Source organism: Bidens hawaiensis, unplaced genomic scaffold, assembly GCF_021521415.1.
Source record: "Bidens hawaiensis isolate Kalapana, Puna unplaced genomic scaffold, B.hawaiensis_p1.1 tig00017353_1, whole genome shotgun sequence".
Taxonomy (NCBI): Eukaryota; Viridiplantae; Streptophyta; class Magnoliopsida; order Asterales; family Asteraceae; genus Bidens; species Bidens hawaiensis.
Window position 1 is genome coordinate 406,478 of NW_027492628.1, and position 17,199 is coordinate 423,676.

The 17,199-nt window shown below is 33.9% G+C and overlaps 1 protein-coding gene across 1 annotated transcript; it reads right to left on the bottom strand.

The window, feature by feature from the left end:
- Positions 1-5,742: 5,742 nt before the first annotated feature.
- Positions 5,743-8,383, bottom strand: LOC143553724 (zinc finger protein JACKDAW-like). Its single transcript, XM_077043653.1, has 3 exons — positions 7,866-8,383; positions 6,985-7,384; positions 5,743-6,763 (listed from the first exon to the last, which is right to left on the bottom strand). The coding sequence occupies exons 1-3, from the start codon at positions 7,993-7,995 to the stop codon at positions 5,884-5,886; spliced, it is 1,410 nt and encodes a 469-aa protein (XP_076899768.1). The 5' UTR covers positions 7,996-8,383; the 3' UTR covers positions 5,743-5,883.
- Positions 8,384-17,199: the final 8,816 nt, after the last annotated feature.

Here is a 17,199-nt window from a genome sequence, read left to right on the forward strand (position 1 = left end):
ATATTCCGCGAATGTTTTAATTAACTCTGATATTTAGAACTGCGTTTATGAGTAAATCCAACAGGAAAGTAGGCTTACCGGTAACGGGGCCTTACATTTTTTTAATAAATTAAAAATAAACCGTACATGATTTTGGTTATGCTAAAAGACAAAATTGTCAAAATACAAAATTACCCCTAAAATGCCTTAATCTTGTGCATTTTAGTTTGTACTAAAAGCAATAAGTTTGGTACCTCTTAAAAATTAAGAGGTCCCTCACTCATGCTTTATATATAGTATATATATATATATTTTTTCTTTGTTTTTCTTTTATATATTTGAATATATAAATTTAAATTAATTTCAACCTTACAATCACGAGTTGTAAGCCAAATGGGTTTAGGTTATTATAAAAAAAAGTTTAAAACTTTGTTCAGGTCAAAACGGGTGCTAAGTAAAATGAGTCTGGTCCATTAAAAAAAACTAACAATTTTGGTTATAGTTAACATGCTATGAGCCTGTCGAATTCAAGTCATTTAAAAAAATAGTTTTGGTTTGCGTCAAAATAATTATATGCAAAATGAATTTTGGTCATTTTAAAAAAATATCAGTTTTGGCTCTGGGTGGACATTAAGTTACCCGTATATTAATTTATATTTTCTTTTTTCTTTGTTTTTCTTTTGTATATTCGAATATATAAATTTTAACAAATTTCAACCTTATAATCACGAGTTGTAAGCCAAATGGGTTTAGGTTATTATTAAAAAAAAAGTTTAAAACTTTATTCAGGTCAAAACAGGTGCTAAGTAAAATGAGTTTGGGCCATTTAAAAAAACTAACACATGGTTAAACCATGTTCTGAGCATATCAAGTTCAAGTCATCTGTAATAAATTTTGTTTTTGGTTCGCATCAAAACAATTATACGCAAAATGAATTTAGTCATTTAAAAAATATCAATTTGGCTCTGAGTGGACATTAATCTTTGGTTTACGACGATTGCAAACACAAGTCTTGGGAAAGTTGATTTCAGAGGCTGATCTGGATCTACGATGTAAATAGTGAGGTCGCGCGCGAACAGTGAATCTTATGGAAGAAAAATTATTGACCGTCACTGGTTGATGTTTCATTTACACACACAATGAAGGTAATGAAACCATTTTTCCAAGTTTATTGTCTACTATGTTCTTAAGAGAGGTATTCATATAGTATTATTGCACTATATGCTATCTCATTTTAAAGGTTTTTAAGAGTTTAACTTATTCTTATATTTATTTATATATGTCAATACAATGGCTAAAGCGTCACTCAATTGGTATACAAAAAAAGGTACATTTGATTATATGTTCAAAAAAGAACATGTTTTTTTAATCATTTGTTAATGTTGGTTTGCTATTTGTTATCTTTATGATCAGATCATTACATGTCTTGTAACTACTAACAATCGTTTGAACATATTATTATCGCCGCAGCATCGCGCGGGTTTATTGCTAGTGTTTCTAAATATATAAGTGTAATAAATATGATTATAAAACTTTAATTAATAACATTTTAGCAGGGTAAAAATTTACATTTTAAACGTATCTCCATATCATCTAACAAAGATATTTCAAAGGCATGGATAAGATTGAAGGTTCAAGTCTTGTATAAGTAAAAATATAAATTTAGAAGTAAAATTAGATGGTGCATGTTAACCATTTAAAAAATATAAGAAAACAACTTTATCATGAAAAGAATACAATAATGGTTCTAAATATCCATAGGCAACTAATGTAAATGATATAATGTGTCCCCAAGAATATGTAATGAAATATTAGTCCTTGACTAAATATTACAAATAGTTTTTATATCGATATATTAATTATCAAGCGTCCTTAACTTTACATAAGCCGGTTCTCATAAAAAAAGTTCTTCTAAAAAACGTACGAAGCTTAAAAAAAAGGATACGCGTACATGTTGAGCTTTATGAACGACAGGGTCACAACACGAATCACTTTCGCATCCATTTTTTGTCACACATTCGCATCATGTAAATGAGGTCAACGTAACGTGTATTACAGCATTGTATAATCAGAACTCATTACATGCTTGGAGACACATGGTTAAACGCGCAATGTAAACACGTTTGTACACGCCATTTGTCGCACACTGCATTTAAATGTCTTTTCTAAACAAAATTAATGAAAATATTATACATTTATTCCAATTATTATGAAATTATTATCAAGTTACTTTAACCATTGAATTAACAAGATTAAGTTGTGTACTCAATTCGTTAAATACATATTATGTTTACTAGTATCCAAGGTATTTGTTATACATATACGCATTGATAAGCTCATTCTAAATTTAAAAATGACTAAAAGGACATGGGTCTACACCCTCCCTTGGATCCAAGTCTTGAAAAGGTGAACCTTTTAGAAAGGGTAAAATGAGAGACAAGTCTTGAAAGGTGGGTACTAACAAGTACCAAAGCTAATTGATTCATCCAATTTCAATAAAGTGAGTTTAATTGAAAGTTAAACCTAAAAATATATAGTCTTTTTTATCATATATTTTTTTTACCTTTGGATATTGACCTACACATATAGCTCAGGCCTTCCTAAAAGTAATACTAGTAAGAACTGAATTAGAAAGTCAATGAATAACTTTCTCACAAGTCCACAAATGGTGCCTAAACTTATGGTAACTTCTTTTCTTTATGAAAAAAGTAAGATATTATTCTGATTCTGGAGATTAAGTAAGAATGCAACTTAAAGATGGAGGGATCTGACCAAGATGAAAGAAGCATATCAATATGATTGTTTGAGGAAACAAATGAGAACAGCTTTGACACAATTGTGGAAGCCTGACAATTATCTTTTAACAGTATAACTGAGAAGCAAGTTAGAATAAAAAATCAAAAAGAAACTTTTGGAGTTGGAAGCAATAAGCCAGTAAAATCAAAGACTTAAAGCTACGTAGGTAATTACTAATTAGTGGTTTTAAAAACAAATTTGAAGCGCCAAATATTAGTATACCAAGCTTACGAGGAGATGGTTTAAGCTTATGCGTGTGTAGATCTCACATGGGTTTATTCTATTGTAGGCTTGTGGAGTAGTGTTTTTACGGGTGGGTCAGGCCTCGTTAAATGTTGTTTCATGCAAAGACGGTTGTTACCAACATCCCTAACCCTGAAAACGATGCTTGATCATATGACGTTCTCTGGTTCAACAAAAACTCTCTCAATATCATACTCGAATTCTCACTCAATTCAATCTGAGATTTATCTGATCAAATCATTTGGGAAACACAAATAGTTTTGATTTGAAAATGCAAACCACGACTCTCAAATATCCAAGATAATCCGTTTTCATTAATTTTCCCAATAGTTGCTAGCCAAGTGGCTAGTGGATCAATAAGAAAACCGGTTTGACACATTATAATTATGTTATGATGTTTGATTTTAACCTTTATATACTTATATGTTGTGATTCAATTGAAAGTTTGTAGGCAACACCTACACTAGTACTGATGTTATGTTTAGCGTCTAGATCTTTGAATATGTTGTCTAGTCTATCCGAATTTGTTAAAAGTGTAGTAAAAAGTTGAGTTTCCTAATGGCATATTGTTGTAACGGTAACTTGCATCTATAGTATATTCATGTTCTTCAAATTCGTCATCCATGAGCCATGGCATCGTAAAAATATACATGGCGTCGTGAACATAATACATATTGCCGGTGTAGTTAGAAACCAGGGTTGATTGGTGAATGAATTCAAGGTTAACACCTTAGAACAACATATGTAAAACATAAAATATACAACACGTGTGTATAACAAATGTTATACAATTTGTTTATATTTAAAGCTAATGAATTGTTTTATTTAAAACCTTGTATATTTTTTCAAGCTAGGACGTAACACTTTGAATAATGTTTTTGTGGGTCATACAGAAAATTCAAAACGCGTGTTGCCTTTTGTATTTTCATTTAAAATTAATTGTCAAAGCATGGGACTATAAAATATTTGAGAACAAGCTAGTTAATAACGATACATGTGTGAATAATATAGACACAAAGTCACAAAATGTTCCTAGATATATATGTATTGGTTCTAGTAGTAAAGGACATCTGCCAAAATCTTTTAGGGTACCTTAAATATAAGGAAATAGCTAGAAAAGATGAAATCTGAAAACCAAGTTTTGTAACATTTTCTAGTATCATCTTTCTCGTTGAAACTGCGTAGTGGAAGTTCTACGTTTCAAAGCTTGACTTGAATGAAGCTAACAATGTGCATATTGATCATACCTTAGCTTGCATTAGCACGCATATAAAACCCCAAAATAGTTAATGTCAATGTCGTATCAATACACTTTATTGTGATCATAGATGTGACTTCGTGTTACTTTTATGCATCTTATTTCATTAACTCTTTTTCTTACAGCACCACTAGTCGTTTCACCATGTTATATTCGCCATATAAGATGATCTTGCATTTGTAGTGAGGTTTTGGAGGACATTGCTTGGGACTCTTATTATTAAAGGTGATCATTGATTAATGTTCTTAGTCGTTAACCCATTAACGATGTAGTGTGACTGTGTCTAAACTAGTTATATTATAAAGTTGACAACAAATTTGTCATGGCTCTTCTAACTCTATGTATGTTTCTATATGTTGGTTATGTTCTAAAAGAGTCGTTATTTAATATGTTTGGTTCTAACATAGCCCATCAACTATTATTGGATAGCATACAAACTTACGCATATAATTTAATGCTTATAACTTATTGAAGTACAGAAAAGAAACACCAATTATCCATAGGTTTCTTTTTATAATTTGCCAAAGAGAAAAAAAGAAAAACAAGTAACACCCCTCAAAACTCAAAAGTTAACACAAAAAGAAAAGAACCCACAAACGTTGACTAAACAGCCCAAGATTAATAACCTTGACTTTATGTCAGCAAGAAAGTTGCATTTCTATTTTCTTTAGTAACTTTAGAGAAAAATAAAATATTATTAAAAGACAGAATATTAGCATGGCTACAAGCATTCTTTTGACTATCGGACCGGACATTTTTTTTAAGACGAATTTTTGTTATTATGGAGATTTGAATCCAAAATCTTTAAATTTTTTAATGTTTTAAAAAGCTGGACCAGTTTAATTGTTAGGGTTCACTATAAAGCCCTCACATTAAACGTTATTTTTATTTGTTTTTTTAAAAAATACCGTTGTTTTTAATTGTTAGGATTCACTATAAATTAAAGCCCTCACATAAACGAGAGAATAATATCTGCAAATTCTAATAGATTGATATTAGTTAATGTAATAATTTTATATATATAAGTTTTTTATTAGTTTATCAGTGTCGCGTAAATGAGATTTTATTTTATATAATATAATATAAACATTTGGTATAAGATAATCGCCACACGACACCATGAAAAACAAAAGGTGGTACATAAAAACATCCCATGAGTGAGAGTGAAAATGACTTTCTTTTGTTTAGTCCATTTCCAACACATTTGGGTCCCACAATAATTCTACTAGTGGTCCCACTTCAAGGACAAAAAATAACCCATCTCATATATTTATAGAATAAGTCATTTAAATAGTGTTTAAACTATATATGTATAATCATAGATTTAAAATGTTTGTTTTAAAAGAAAAACCAAACAATAACATACAAGGAAAAAACTTACGTGGAATTTTAAGGAAAAGTTAACTGAAAAAGGATTAGACTTTGTTTTTAAATAGAATGTTATCAACCGTATATATAAAAACAAAATAACCATTTTGTTTCCAAATAGAAGTGCAACCATTGGCAAAATTAAGTCTATAAATACATAAAACAATTATTATGCTACATCAAACACACATGATCGATCATGAGGACATGCAAATTAATTAAGCAACAAATTTAAACATCTAGTTATTACTAGCAAATTGCCTCATTGATCCCATAGTTGGACCATAAGATGCAAACTTCATTATATCTTGAGGCAACAATGGCCGGCCACCCTCACCTCCCATTCCCAAAAAATCTCTTGTTAATCCATTATCAACCCCGCTAAAGCTCCGGTGCATCATCTTCATCGGTGCCATCGTTTCATTTCTTGACATGACCATTTGTTGATGGTCAAGATCGCGCGATTGAGGACTCGAATTCGAAGAATTATTGTTGATGTTCATTGCGGTTGAAACTTGTAGTTGATTGGTGATGTTATTGTTGTTGTTCACCAATGTGACTGCATTGTTTGATGTAGTGTTGGATGAGTTCATGAGCCCAAAACTAGTTCCAAAGATTGACGGGTTGCTTCGGGTTGAACCCATTTGAGCCGCTTTTTGAAGAAGTGCGGTCGCAGACATTGGACCCGTGGGCTCGGTTTGATGAGCCGAGTTCATTGAGTATAAAGAAGCTAGGGTTTCCTCTTTTAGACCATCTCCCAATGGTGCTAATGAAGATGAACCATAACCATTAACCATATCGGCTAAACCAGCCGAGCTTGATGGCATGTAGAGATTCGAATTCATAGTCATTTGATCCATTGCAGAAAGATTCACTTGTGAATTCGCTTGGTCTAACCAAAGTGACAATCTTGGCTTGTTTTGGTCCCCGAAATCCGTCCCAAAACCCGACCCAAAATTTGTTATCCCGGAAAACCCATGGGGGAAATTAGGGTTTGTCATGTGCTCGTTCATACCTTCATGTTTCAAGCCTAGACCATTCGTTGTCACCGAGCTTAGTCTAACACTTTCTTCCGCCAACGCGTCACAAAACGCCCTATGAGTTATGAAACTATCCTTCCTACACCAAAACATTTGTAACATTAAACATTAATGTCACTAGTTAAACATTAAACATTAAAACAATAATAAAAATATCACTTATCCATGTCACATTTAATGTTGAAGTGCATTACTGTCCAAGCATTTATTTCATGATTTTAAACCAAAAAACCAAGATTCACGTCAAAGATATTAATAATAATCATGAAGTGTAATAATAACTAGCAAGTACATTCACACCTGGAGAAAAGTGTGCCACAATCACACTTGTACTCTCTAGTACCACAAGTCTTGGAATGAGCTTTCCAGTCAGATTGAACCGCATACTTCTTGGAACATTTTTCACACTTCCATTTCTTCTCTCCATGTTTCCGGCTAAAGTGTTTCTTGATTCCGGTGAGATCTCCGAGTGCTCGAGATGGGTCATGGTGGACACAAGTTTTTTCTGGACAAATGTACACTTTCTTCTTAATTGGTTCTTTGTTGTTTCTTTGCTTTAGCTTCCATGGAAGATTGTGACCTCTCCTGTGAAGTTGAAGGTTTTGGTCTCGTTGGAACCCTTTGTTGCATATTTCGCATACGAATCGGTTTGTTGCCATTAAGGATTTTGGTGATAGTGCCATAACTTCAGCATCTGGATCTGTTAATTAATTAATCATGTTTATTTAGCATAAGGACAACATATATAATCATAAGTCATAACTTAAAGTTACATCCATACAAAATTATTCATCTTTTTGAAGATTAAAATGTTTGATAGCTGCTTAATGATTTTCCATTAAGAGGCTACATCTGAACGGTCACGGGCAAGGTAGAGTATGTTTGGTTCACTTAAAAGACACATCTTAATGGTTTAAAAAGCCTATGATTTAGAGGTTTACTCTTAATCTGTCTGACCTCCTAATTGAGATTGGTAAGTTTTTTTTTATCAACTTATTGTTGTATAGTCAACATGGCAATACCAAAGTCCTAAAGTTGAACTTGAAATGTCCAAATTATCAAAAACTAAAGAAATCATGATACCAAGTTAACCCGTCTAGAAATTTTTAAATAATTACTAACTTATAAAAATAAAAGAAAGAAAGGCAGACAAGATAAATATGTTATAAATATATATATACCTGGAGTTCCTGGTAAGTTTCTTTTCTTCTTGAGATTGGATACAGGTTTAGAGTTAGGGTTTGGTTCAAGAGGTTGTTGAGGACGATGATGATCTTGAAGAGGAATAGGAAACATGTCACCTGACATCATGGTTGGTATCCTTTGTAGCAAAGATTAAGATTGAAAGCAAGTTTTGGTTGTAGTTTAGCAAGCAAGCAAGCAGTGTGAAATACAAAGAAGAAGATTTTGAAAACAAAAGTAGCAAACAAAAACAAATTAGTAAACAGGTAAGGATATGATTTGGTTTTATGTATTGAAACAAGGAGTATATGTAGGATTGTGCCAAAAAAGAAGTAAAAAACAGTTTACTTTTGAACACAAACAATAATCTAAAGAGAGACTCTTGTTGTTGTTGTTGTTAGGACAGAAAGAGAGAACTGGTAGAGTTTACTAACAAAACAACCAAATTGTTGTGTTTTTATCACCAACAAAACACCAAAAACAAGAAAACTTTTATATATATATATATATATATCTCTCTCTAGGATGCTTAGTTTGACTACTCTTTCTTCGTCTTCTATCCTTTTATCTTTAGCCCTCAATTTAAAATATGGTCAGCTATAGAATTAGCTTCATGGGCCCCACATACCTCTCTCTCTCTAGATAAATATATATAAATATAGATATAGTGTGTACATATACATATATATGATGTGTGTGTATTGGCTGTTAGCTGCTTGTAAGTAGAATGTGTAGAGTTGTGTGTCATTTGTAGCTTTTTTGCACCTCAAATAATTCCTATTATCAATAAATATTAAACACCATGTACCTACAAAACAATATAATATTATAATACACACATTTGCATGCACATAACTAGAGAAAGTCTAGCTACAGCTTGGGAAATGAAACTTACTTTATTAGAAAAAAGACCATGGGAAAAATAATGTGGTCTAAAAAGGTAGACAATTTCGTCTCGATAATACAATACTAGAAGTAGAATTCTGTAGTTGACTAAATCATACATACTTTACAAAGTCGTTTTGAAAATTTTCTAGTATTCGTGTGTACAATATTTTTATATTCATATTTCTTAAAAAACTACTTGGGAGAAGTTAAACTTTACAAAACATTATAAAAGCAAATAACCGAAATGCCTAATTAATCTACTTACTATAACCAAATAACAACTTTAAAACTAAACTAAATAACCGTTGAATTTATCATTTAACTAATGAACCAAATTCTTGTTAATGAGGTTACTTGCGGGTAAGTGTGGGGCTTGAATAGGCTTTACCGCTTTAAAAATAAAACACTTTCGAACTCGTAAGAGACTCAAGAGTCATGGAGGACTTAATTATCATTGAAATCAACCTATGATATATGAATAAATATTACGGAAAACAGAAGAATACAACATAAGCGAAAGTTGGATGATTCATTAATATAACATTTGCTTCTCATGATTATCCAGACTTAGTGCGGGATAGTAAATTAATGCCCATGATGTTGCCCCGGTGATATGGGTAACTGATTAACTATCAAACTTCAGTAACTTTTCACCCGTGTAGTTAACAGGTGCCGTGTTTTCTTTTTTATCATGTATTTGGGCTCCTAATTTCTTGCTTTGGAGGTCCTTTTTTTTAATATATTCGGCTTTTCAAAAAAAAATGTTAATTGGTGTTGAATGCTCACATGACCCATGTTTTCTCACTAGTCACTACCCAACAATCCGGTTTCTGAGCTAGATCCGAATAGTTGTGCGATATAGGCCATTATTTGGAACCATAACTCTTATTAACAATTTAACTAAAATATATACCATATAATTAGAAAACATTGATGAAAACTGAATGCTTTTGTTTGGAGCATTGAGGCGGTGGTCGAACAATATTAGAGGAAGAGGGTGGCTGCCCAATTAGTGGAGGTTATATGGCTTTCACTAACCAGCATTTTTGTTTAGTTATCCAACGTGTTTGATAAATATATGGCCTAAACAATTATAAACCCAAAAAGGAAGTCGGTGTGTTAGAAAGTATAATGATTGGGCGTGAGTTCGATCTCTGGGAGGGCCGATTCTAAGGTTTTATTTTTTTCAAGGCATGTACTTTAACGTAAATTACAATGCGACCCTTAAATTGTAATTTTAATAATTTTTATATATGTTATCAACTCGCCCGTGTAACATCAGGATTATATTTTGCTTGCACGAGACAGTTTTCCCGCGACAACAAAGAGTAAAAGAAACTAAGAAAAGTTTAGTACATACATTATCAACCATAATATAAATGTTAATACTTATATTTGATTACTTATTTAATAATTTAGTAACCAAAATGTCTTTGCAAATGTAGGACAATGAAGTCAAACTTAAAGTTCTACACGGGCCAATTTAAATAAGATCAAAAAGGTTAAAGCTTAACTTTATGAAAAGAAGAAACTTAATTGTATATTTTACTCATAATCCATGCAATCACATTAAATTATACCAAAAATGGTAGATTAATTGATGGGATGTTCACTTTTTTGACATCGGTTTGAAAAAAAGTGATGTGCCTTTATAAAATGATTACAACATAATTAAAGATTGGACATCTAAAGTCTTGTATTTAGGGTTTGAAGGTCCCAAGGAGAGATCGAGTCCGTGATACCTGTGTCTGTGTGGGGTCTTCAATGGCTTCTTATGGTCTGATGATACCATTCTGACTCCATACAATTGTTATCTCCTTAAAGCTTTATGCATGCATGTGTTTGATGTGATGATGAGTGATAAGTCATCATGAACAGGGTCCTACTTGTTAATGTAGCTAGTCCTCTTGATTTACATCTTATATAGTGTTCTTAAACTATAATTAATCAACATGTTTATGTGGTTGTTAAACTTTAGACATGTGAATCAAGAACACGAACACAAGATTTTTAGAACTCTTTACGACTCTTTTATTAAGTAAACGAAAAACAAGAAAAACTTAATATATAATAACTAACACATTGAACCTAGGGTATAAATAAACCCAATGCAGGGCCGGCTCCGAGAAGACGAAATATTTTTGAGCCAAAGGCGAAAATTTTTTTTGGGCTTTAAGTAAAAGAAACATTTTGTTTAGTTTAAATAATTTAATTTTAAGTGAGCTTACTTGATTATGATTTGAGTTGTGTAAAAACTTTTGTATAAAAACTTAACTGAGTTAGGACCAAAGGACAAACACTGTGAGATTTGTAAACGTAAAGGATAAAACACGTTAATTTTAAAGATAAAGGACAATGAGTGAAATCTGGTGTAAACATAAATGACAATTTCTGTAATTTTGTCTAAAAATAAACTTAAAAATGTTTCAAATAAGACTTGAACCCACAACCTCTTGGTTAGACCAAACTAGTGTTTGTGTAATTGTGTAGAACATTGATTATACATACTTTTTTTTTTCATAAAATACATATAATTTTTTTAAAAAAAAAGTTCGGGCCTAGCGGGGTGTCGGGCCTATGGCCGTCGACTACCCTACCTCACCCTTGGGCCGGCCCTGACCCAATGTTCCAATCCTACGTAAACTCAAATACATAATTTTAATCCAAAAAAAAATATGATTAAATAAAATAAGACTAACTAATTATATTATAAAAAAATTAATTATTATATTAAATATTCTTTAAGATTCTAAAGGTTTTAATCTGATTTGGTGTTTGACACATTTAACAGTTGATTAATTACTAAAATGAAATTTTTTATTTTATATATAATGCATTGGATGGTGATAAAGACATATATAGGGCGTTTATATTCTAGAATGACAATAATGGTATAAAAACTAACAAGAACCTAGCAAAGTTAATACAAAATACAATTTAAAAACAAGCTACTAATTAATTTTACACATGTTTTAGTTCAATTATACGAAGAAGTTTAATATCTTCCATGGCTTTCAAAGACGAACATATATATACCCGATCTAAAGATTAATGTGTTTCTTATTTCCAAATTAACCAAATAACAAAATTGATCAAGGTTCGTCTAAGCTTAATGCATCTTTTAAGTTTTGAATAAACATACGACTAACTTAGGAGATTCAACCAATTTTGAAGAGTTGAGGGTAAAAGGCCACTTCAAGAAAGAACTCAATTATAAAGTGAAGATGAGAAATCATATCAAAAGAAACATGATCCATTTCCTCATTAGCATAATCACAAAATAGGCAAATGATAGAACAGACGACCACCCTCTATGCTAGAGATTTCCGAAAAATGGGATCCCAACTTTTTAACACTTTACATAAAATAGTTAGCGTTCAAAGGAATCTGTAACATCCTCAAAATTTCGATCCAAATTTGACAACTAAGTAAAGTTGAAGGATCAAAATTCCCTAAATAAGTGTTGGGAAAAATTTAAATAAAGAAAACAAGATCATTCTATAAGGAAATAAAAATATCACATAAAAAAAGTTATCTTATGTTAAGGATATAGAATAAGGAAATTTCATCCTACATGGAAAGTGGTAAAGAAATGGAAGCTCTTTATAAGGAATATATTTTCCATAATAATATTCTTATATGCCTAGCATGCACCCAGTGGTCCTAGCGGAGAGTGCGAAGCACCCGACGCGCACAGGCTCGGGGTCGGGCGATGGGCGCAATGTGGCGCTTTGATGGCGCACTTTGCACGCTCGCATCGCCGCGGGCCGCTTAAGAGCTGCCTTAATATTTTTAGATAACGAGATTTAGACCTGGAAATGACAAGCTATCAAAGACAAGGGACTTAAAATGAAAAATGGTATATAGTGACCCATCGCGCTACCCGATGAGTCCAAGAAGACGGCCATCGCGTACCGCGATGGGCCGTGATGACTCAGGGACACGTGTCACACTCAGGTGACACGTGGCAGCAGGGTAGGACACGTGGCAGGCCACGTGTCAGTCATGCATAAGTGGTGGCGTCGCGCTACGCGACGGCCACATGGAAGACTCCATCGCGTACCGCGATGGAGTGCAAAATCAGCTATAAAAGAGGGGTGAACGGCATCTCATTTTCTCACTGTCACACCCCCATCTAAGCCCTAGGAGTATAACCCATAAGTTGGTATCGTAATTGTAAATAAATCAGAGTTATGTTTAGTTTGCGGAAGACTTATAAATTTTAAGGATCGAAATATAATACATAAAAGGCGGGATAATAAAATACCCGTTTGAGTTAACAAAAGATTACTTGTTTATGTTACAAAACCACCATATATTAAGTTTTACAAAATAAAATCCGAGTCATCGGATATATAAGCACTTCATCACTCCAAGTGCTAAACTTGTTCACCTGCAAAATGTAATAAAATACGTCAGCAACGAATGCTGATGAACACGCTGACGCATAAATACTTTGTTTAACTTTATTACCCCTCGAGACTACGCCTGCCTCGGCCCAACATGGCTTAGGAATAACAAAATCAAATAACACATTATAAACTAGAGTCTCTACACTAGGTCACCTCACAAACAACGCAGTGTTTGACTTAGTTAAGTACCCGTAAATATACACAACGGTCGTACTCCCTGCAGGAGAGCGTCCTACGACTAAGGGTGGTGCGATCATGCCCATACATCGCATAGTACCACCTATGTAAGGATCCAGACATATGTATACCACAGCCTGAGGGCTAGGTTCATACCCATAGTTATAACGGTTTTAGGAACACATAGTTCCTTGTAAACAATTTCATATAACAAGTTGACTCATTTTGAAAACAAGTTTAAAATTTTGGCGGCGTATTCACCTTATCTCTTTAGGATCGGCTTCACTCACCGTCCAAGGGTCTTTCCCTTTCTTTATCTCGAACCTATAGTTACAAGTATAAATATTTGTTAGTCGGATACACGATCCGGCTTAAGACCTTTAGTCTTATATCTCAATCCTCGATTGAACTTTTAGTTCAATTCTTATTTACTTAAAAACCTCTTGTTTAAAAGTAAATTATAAACCTTTAGTTTATATGAAAACCCGACGTTTCTTCTTCTCTAAGAAACGTAATCTTTTCTTTTATTATTTAAGAATACTCTTTATTCATTAAATAATATTTTCATAACAAAGAATATATACATATATACTTACACACATATATATGTTATCACATATTCAACATTCAATATTTCATTCATTTCTTTGTTATGTTTTCTTTTCTTTTCTTTTATCAAGGTATCGAGTATAACCTCGAATTAAAGCCAAAGCCTTGAATATAATGTTCAATTATATTGAATTCGATATTACGCCTAACCTTAATGGCGTACCGAAATCCTAGGGACTTGAGCAGCACTCCGACGCCGCTTTACTTCTCGATCGTCAAACGATTACTCCAAACTTCGGTACTCGTTGACACGTTTATCGAGATTCATTGCCATTTCAACAACACCTTCTTGGTATGTGGGTGGAGGGTGGTATGAACTTTCAAGCAAAGGATGATACACAAACGAGATTCGAGGCACGCTTATCGAGGAAATCGTTTATATGATTATCGGGTTTTAGAGAGAAGTTAGAGAGAGACTTGAGAGCAGGTTTTGGTGTGAAGAATGATCCACCCCTTGGCTGCTATTTATAGACGAAATTGGATGTCCCATCGCGGTACGCGATGGGCTCCTGGGCACCCGTCGCGTACCGCGACGTAGCCCAGGTGAGACACAACGTAGGTTTGCCACGTGTCGGGACACGTGGCGACCGATGTGCCACGTGTGGACACGTGGCATACCACGTGTCTCGTTGTCAGACACCCCATCGCTGTACGCGATGGGTTTCTCTGATGACCTATCGCGTAGCGCGTTGAGTAGAAAAATCAGAATTTTCATTTTAACCCTCAAGTTTGGAATTTGGCAATTTTAGTCCCTAGACTTTGGAAAGTTGATACTTTGAACTCGAAATTTTCACATTGTTACATCCTCCCCACCTTGAAACAAATCTCGTCCACGAGATTGCTTTACTCGAACAAGTGTGGGTATTTTCTTTTCATTTCCGATTCGAGTTCCCAAGTATATTCGGGCCCTCTACGCGAGTCCCATTTAACTTTCACAATTTTCAAAGTTTTTCTTTTCAATTTCTTTATTTTCGAAACTTCAATTTGTATTGGACGTTCTACGAATTTTAAGTTTTCGTTTATTTTTACGTCTTTTAATGACATAGCCAAAGATTCGTCGGTCAAGCACTTACACTGTATTCTTGAGTTTTTTTTCCATAGGATAAGAAAGGAAATGATAAGATTTTAGTTTGAATCTTCATTCTTAAGTTTTTTTTATAAAAGAAATGATAGGAAATGATAGAAAAACTTGGGTGTTTTAAGTCCCAAAGTTTTCTTGCCAATTTGGCATGATTTGGAAAGAAAGGAAATGATAAATATTTAGAATTACCACTTTACTCTTCAATCTACATCTAATAATTGTTTTAAAAAGGCTATATTTGTAAAACTGCACATTTTTTTCTTTTCCTTTCCTTTGATTTAAACTAAAGAATGTAATTAACAATTTCTTTTCTTCCCCTTTCTTTCATTTTTCATTAAACTTGAGAATGGATTATGTGCATGTACTTTCTTTTCTTCTCCCATCCTATCCAATCTTATACTTTCCTTTCTTTTAATTAAAAACTCGAGAACGCAGTGTTACGCAGATTCGAAACATGGAATACATCATGTATCCCTTGCATTTCCTCTGGTAATCGCAAACGGTATGCAACATTACCGATTCGTTCGAGTACCTCAAAAGGTCCAACGAATCGAGGACTTAACTTTCCTTTCTTACCGAATTGAACAACGCCTTTCCAAGGCGAGACTTTCAACAGAACCTTGTCACCGACATTAAATTCTAATGGCTTACGACGAACATCGGCGTAGCTCTTTTGGCGTTCATGCGCCGTCTTAAGTCGTTCTCGGATTTTGAGAACTTTGTCGGTAGTTTCTTTGACTATCTCAAGTCCAGACAATTGATTATCTCCAGTTTCAGACCAACACACGGGCGTTCTACACTTACGAACATATAACGCCTCAAATGGTGTGGCTTGAATACTTGTGTGATAACTATTATTGTACGAGAATTCCATTAGGGGTAAGTGGTCATCCCAACTTCCACCTAAATCGATCACACAAGCTCGGAGCATATCTTCCAATGTTTGAATTGTCCTTTCACTTTGCCCATCGGTTTGTGGATGATAGGCAGTGCTAAGGTTTTACTTCGTACCAAGAGCTTGTTGGAAGCTTTTCCAGAAATGAGACGTAAAACGACTGTCTCGATCAGATATTATAGACAGCGGTACTCCATGCAAAGCGAAAATGGTGTTTACATAGATACGCGCTAGTCTATCCATAGAGCACGATTCATTGATGGGTATAAAGTGTGCGGATTTCGTCAATCGGTCCACAATCACCCAAATAGCATTGTGTTGTCGAGTCGTCTTCGGGAGTCTGGTAATGAAGTCCATAGTAATTAACTCCCAGTTCCAAACGGAAAGTTCGGGTTGCTGAAGCAATCCCGAAGGCTTTTGGTGTTCAGCCTTGACTTTCAAACACGTCAAACATTTCGCAACGTGCGAAGCGACATCTCTTTTCATTCCATTCCACCAATAATTCTCCTTGAGATTATGGTACATTTTATCACTTCCGGGATGCATCATATACTTCGACTTGTGAGCTTCGTTCAAGATTTTCTCACGCAATCCTCCAACAATTGGTACCCAAATCCTATTGCCGAGTCTAAGGATACTATCGTCACCTTTGACTAACGAGTCAATGGTGCCGTTGCGTTTTTCATCGGCAATTTTGTTTTCCTTAATTGCTTGAGCTTGAGCTTGAGCGGACTTGATTTGTTCAATGAGATCAATTTGAATTTCTAGACGCAACGCTTGGACTCTTTTGGGTTTCTCATGTTCCTTGCGACTTAAGGCATCAGCCACAACGTTGGCCTTACCTTCATGATAAACGATTTCATAGTCGTAGTCGTTGAGCGTTTCCATCCATCGCCGTTGGCGCATGTTCAACTCTTTTTGATCAAAGATATGTTTCAAGCTCTTATGATCAGTGTACACGGTGAATCTTACTCCATAGAGATAGTGCCTCCATATCTTAAGTGCAAAGATTATGGCGCCTAACTCTAGATCGTGAGTCGTGTAGTTCTTCTCGTGTACTTTGAGTTGACGAGAGGCGTAAGCGATTAATTTCTTGCGTTGCATTAGTACACATCCCTGTTGGGTTTTATACAAGATTATCAAAGTTCAAGTTAACCATATTTAACTAGAAAACGCAACGGAAGCTTAGATTTTATAACTTGTTATGAACATACCATTATGTTAAATCTAAAACCCAATGAACAAGGATCAAAATTACAAGAACAAGATGC

Coding starts and splice junctions, on each gene's coding strand:
- LOC143553724 (XM_077043653.1), bottom strand. CDS start 7,995: ATGATGTCAGGTGACATGTTTCCTATTCCTCTTCAAGATCATCATCGT. Junction 7,385..7,865: donor AAACTTACCAGGAACTCCAG/GTATATATATAT, acceptor ATTAATTAACAG/ATCCAGATGCTGAAGTTATG. Junction 6,764..6,984: donor TGTGGCACACTTTTCTCCAG/GTGTGAATGTAC, acceptor GTTTTGGTGTAG/GAAGGATAGTTTCATAACTC.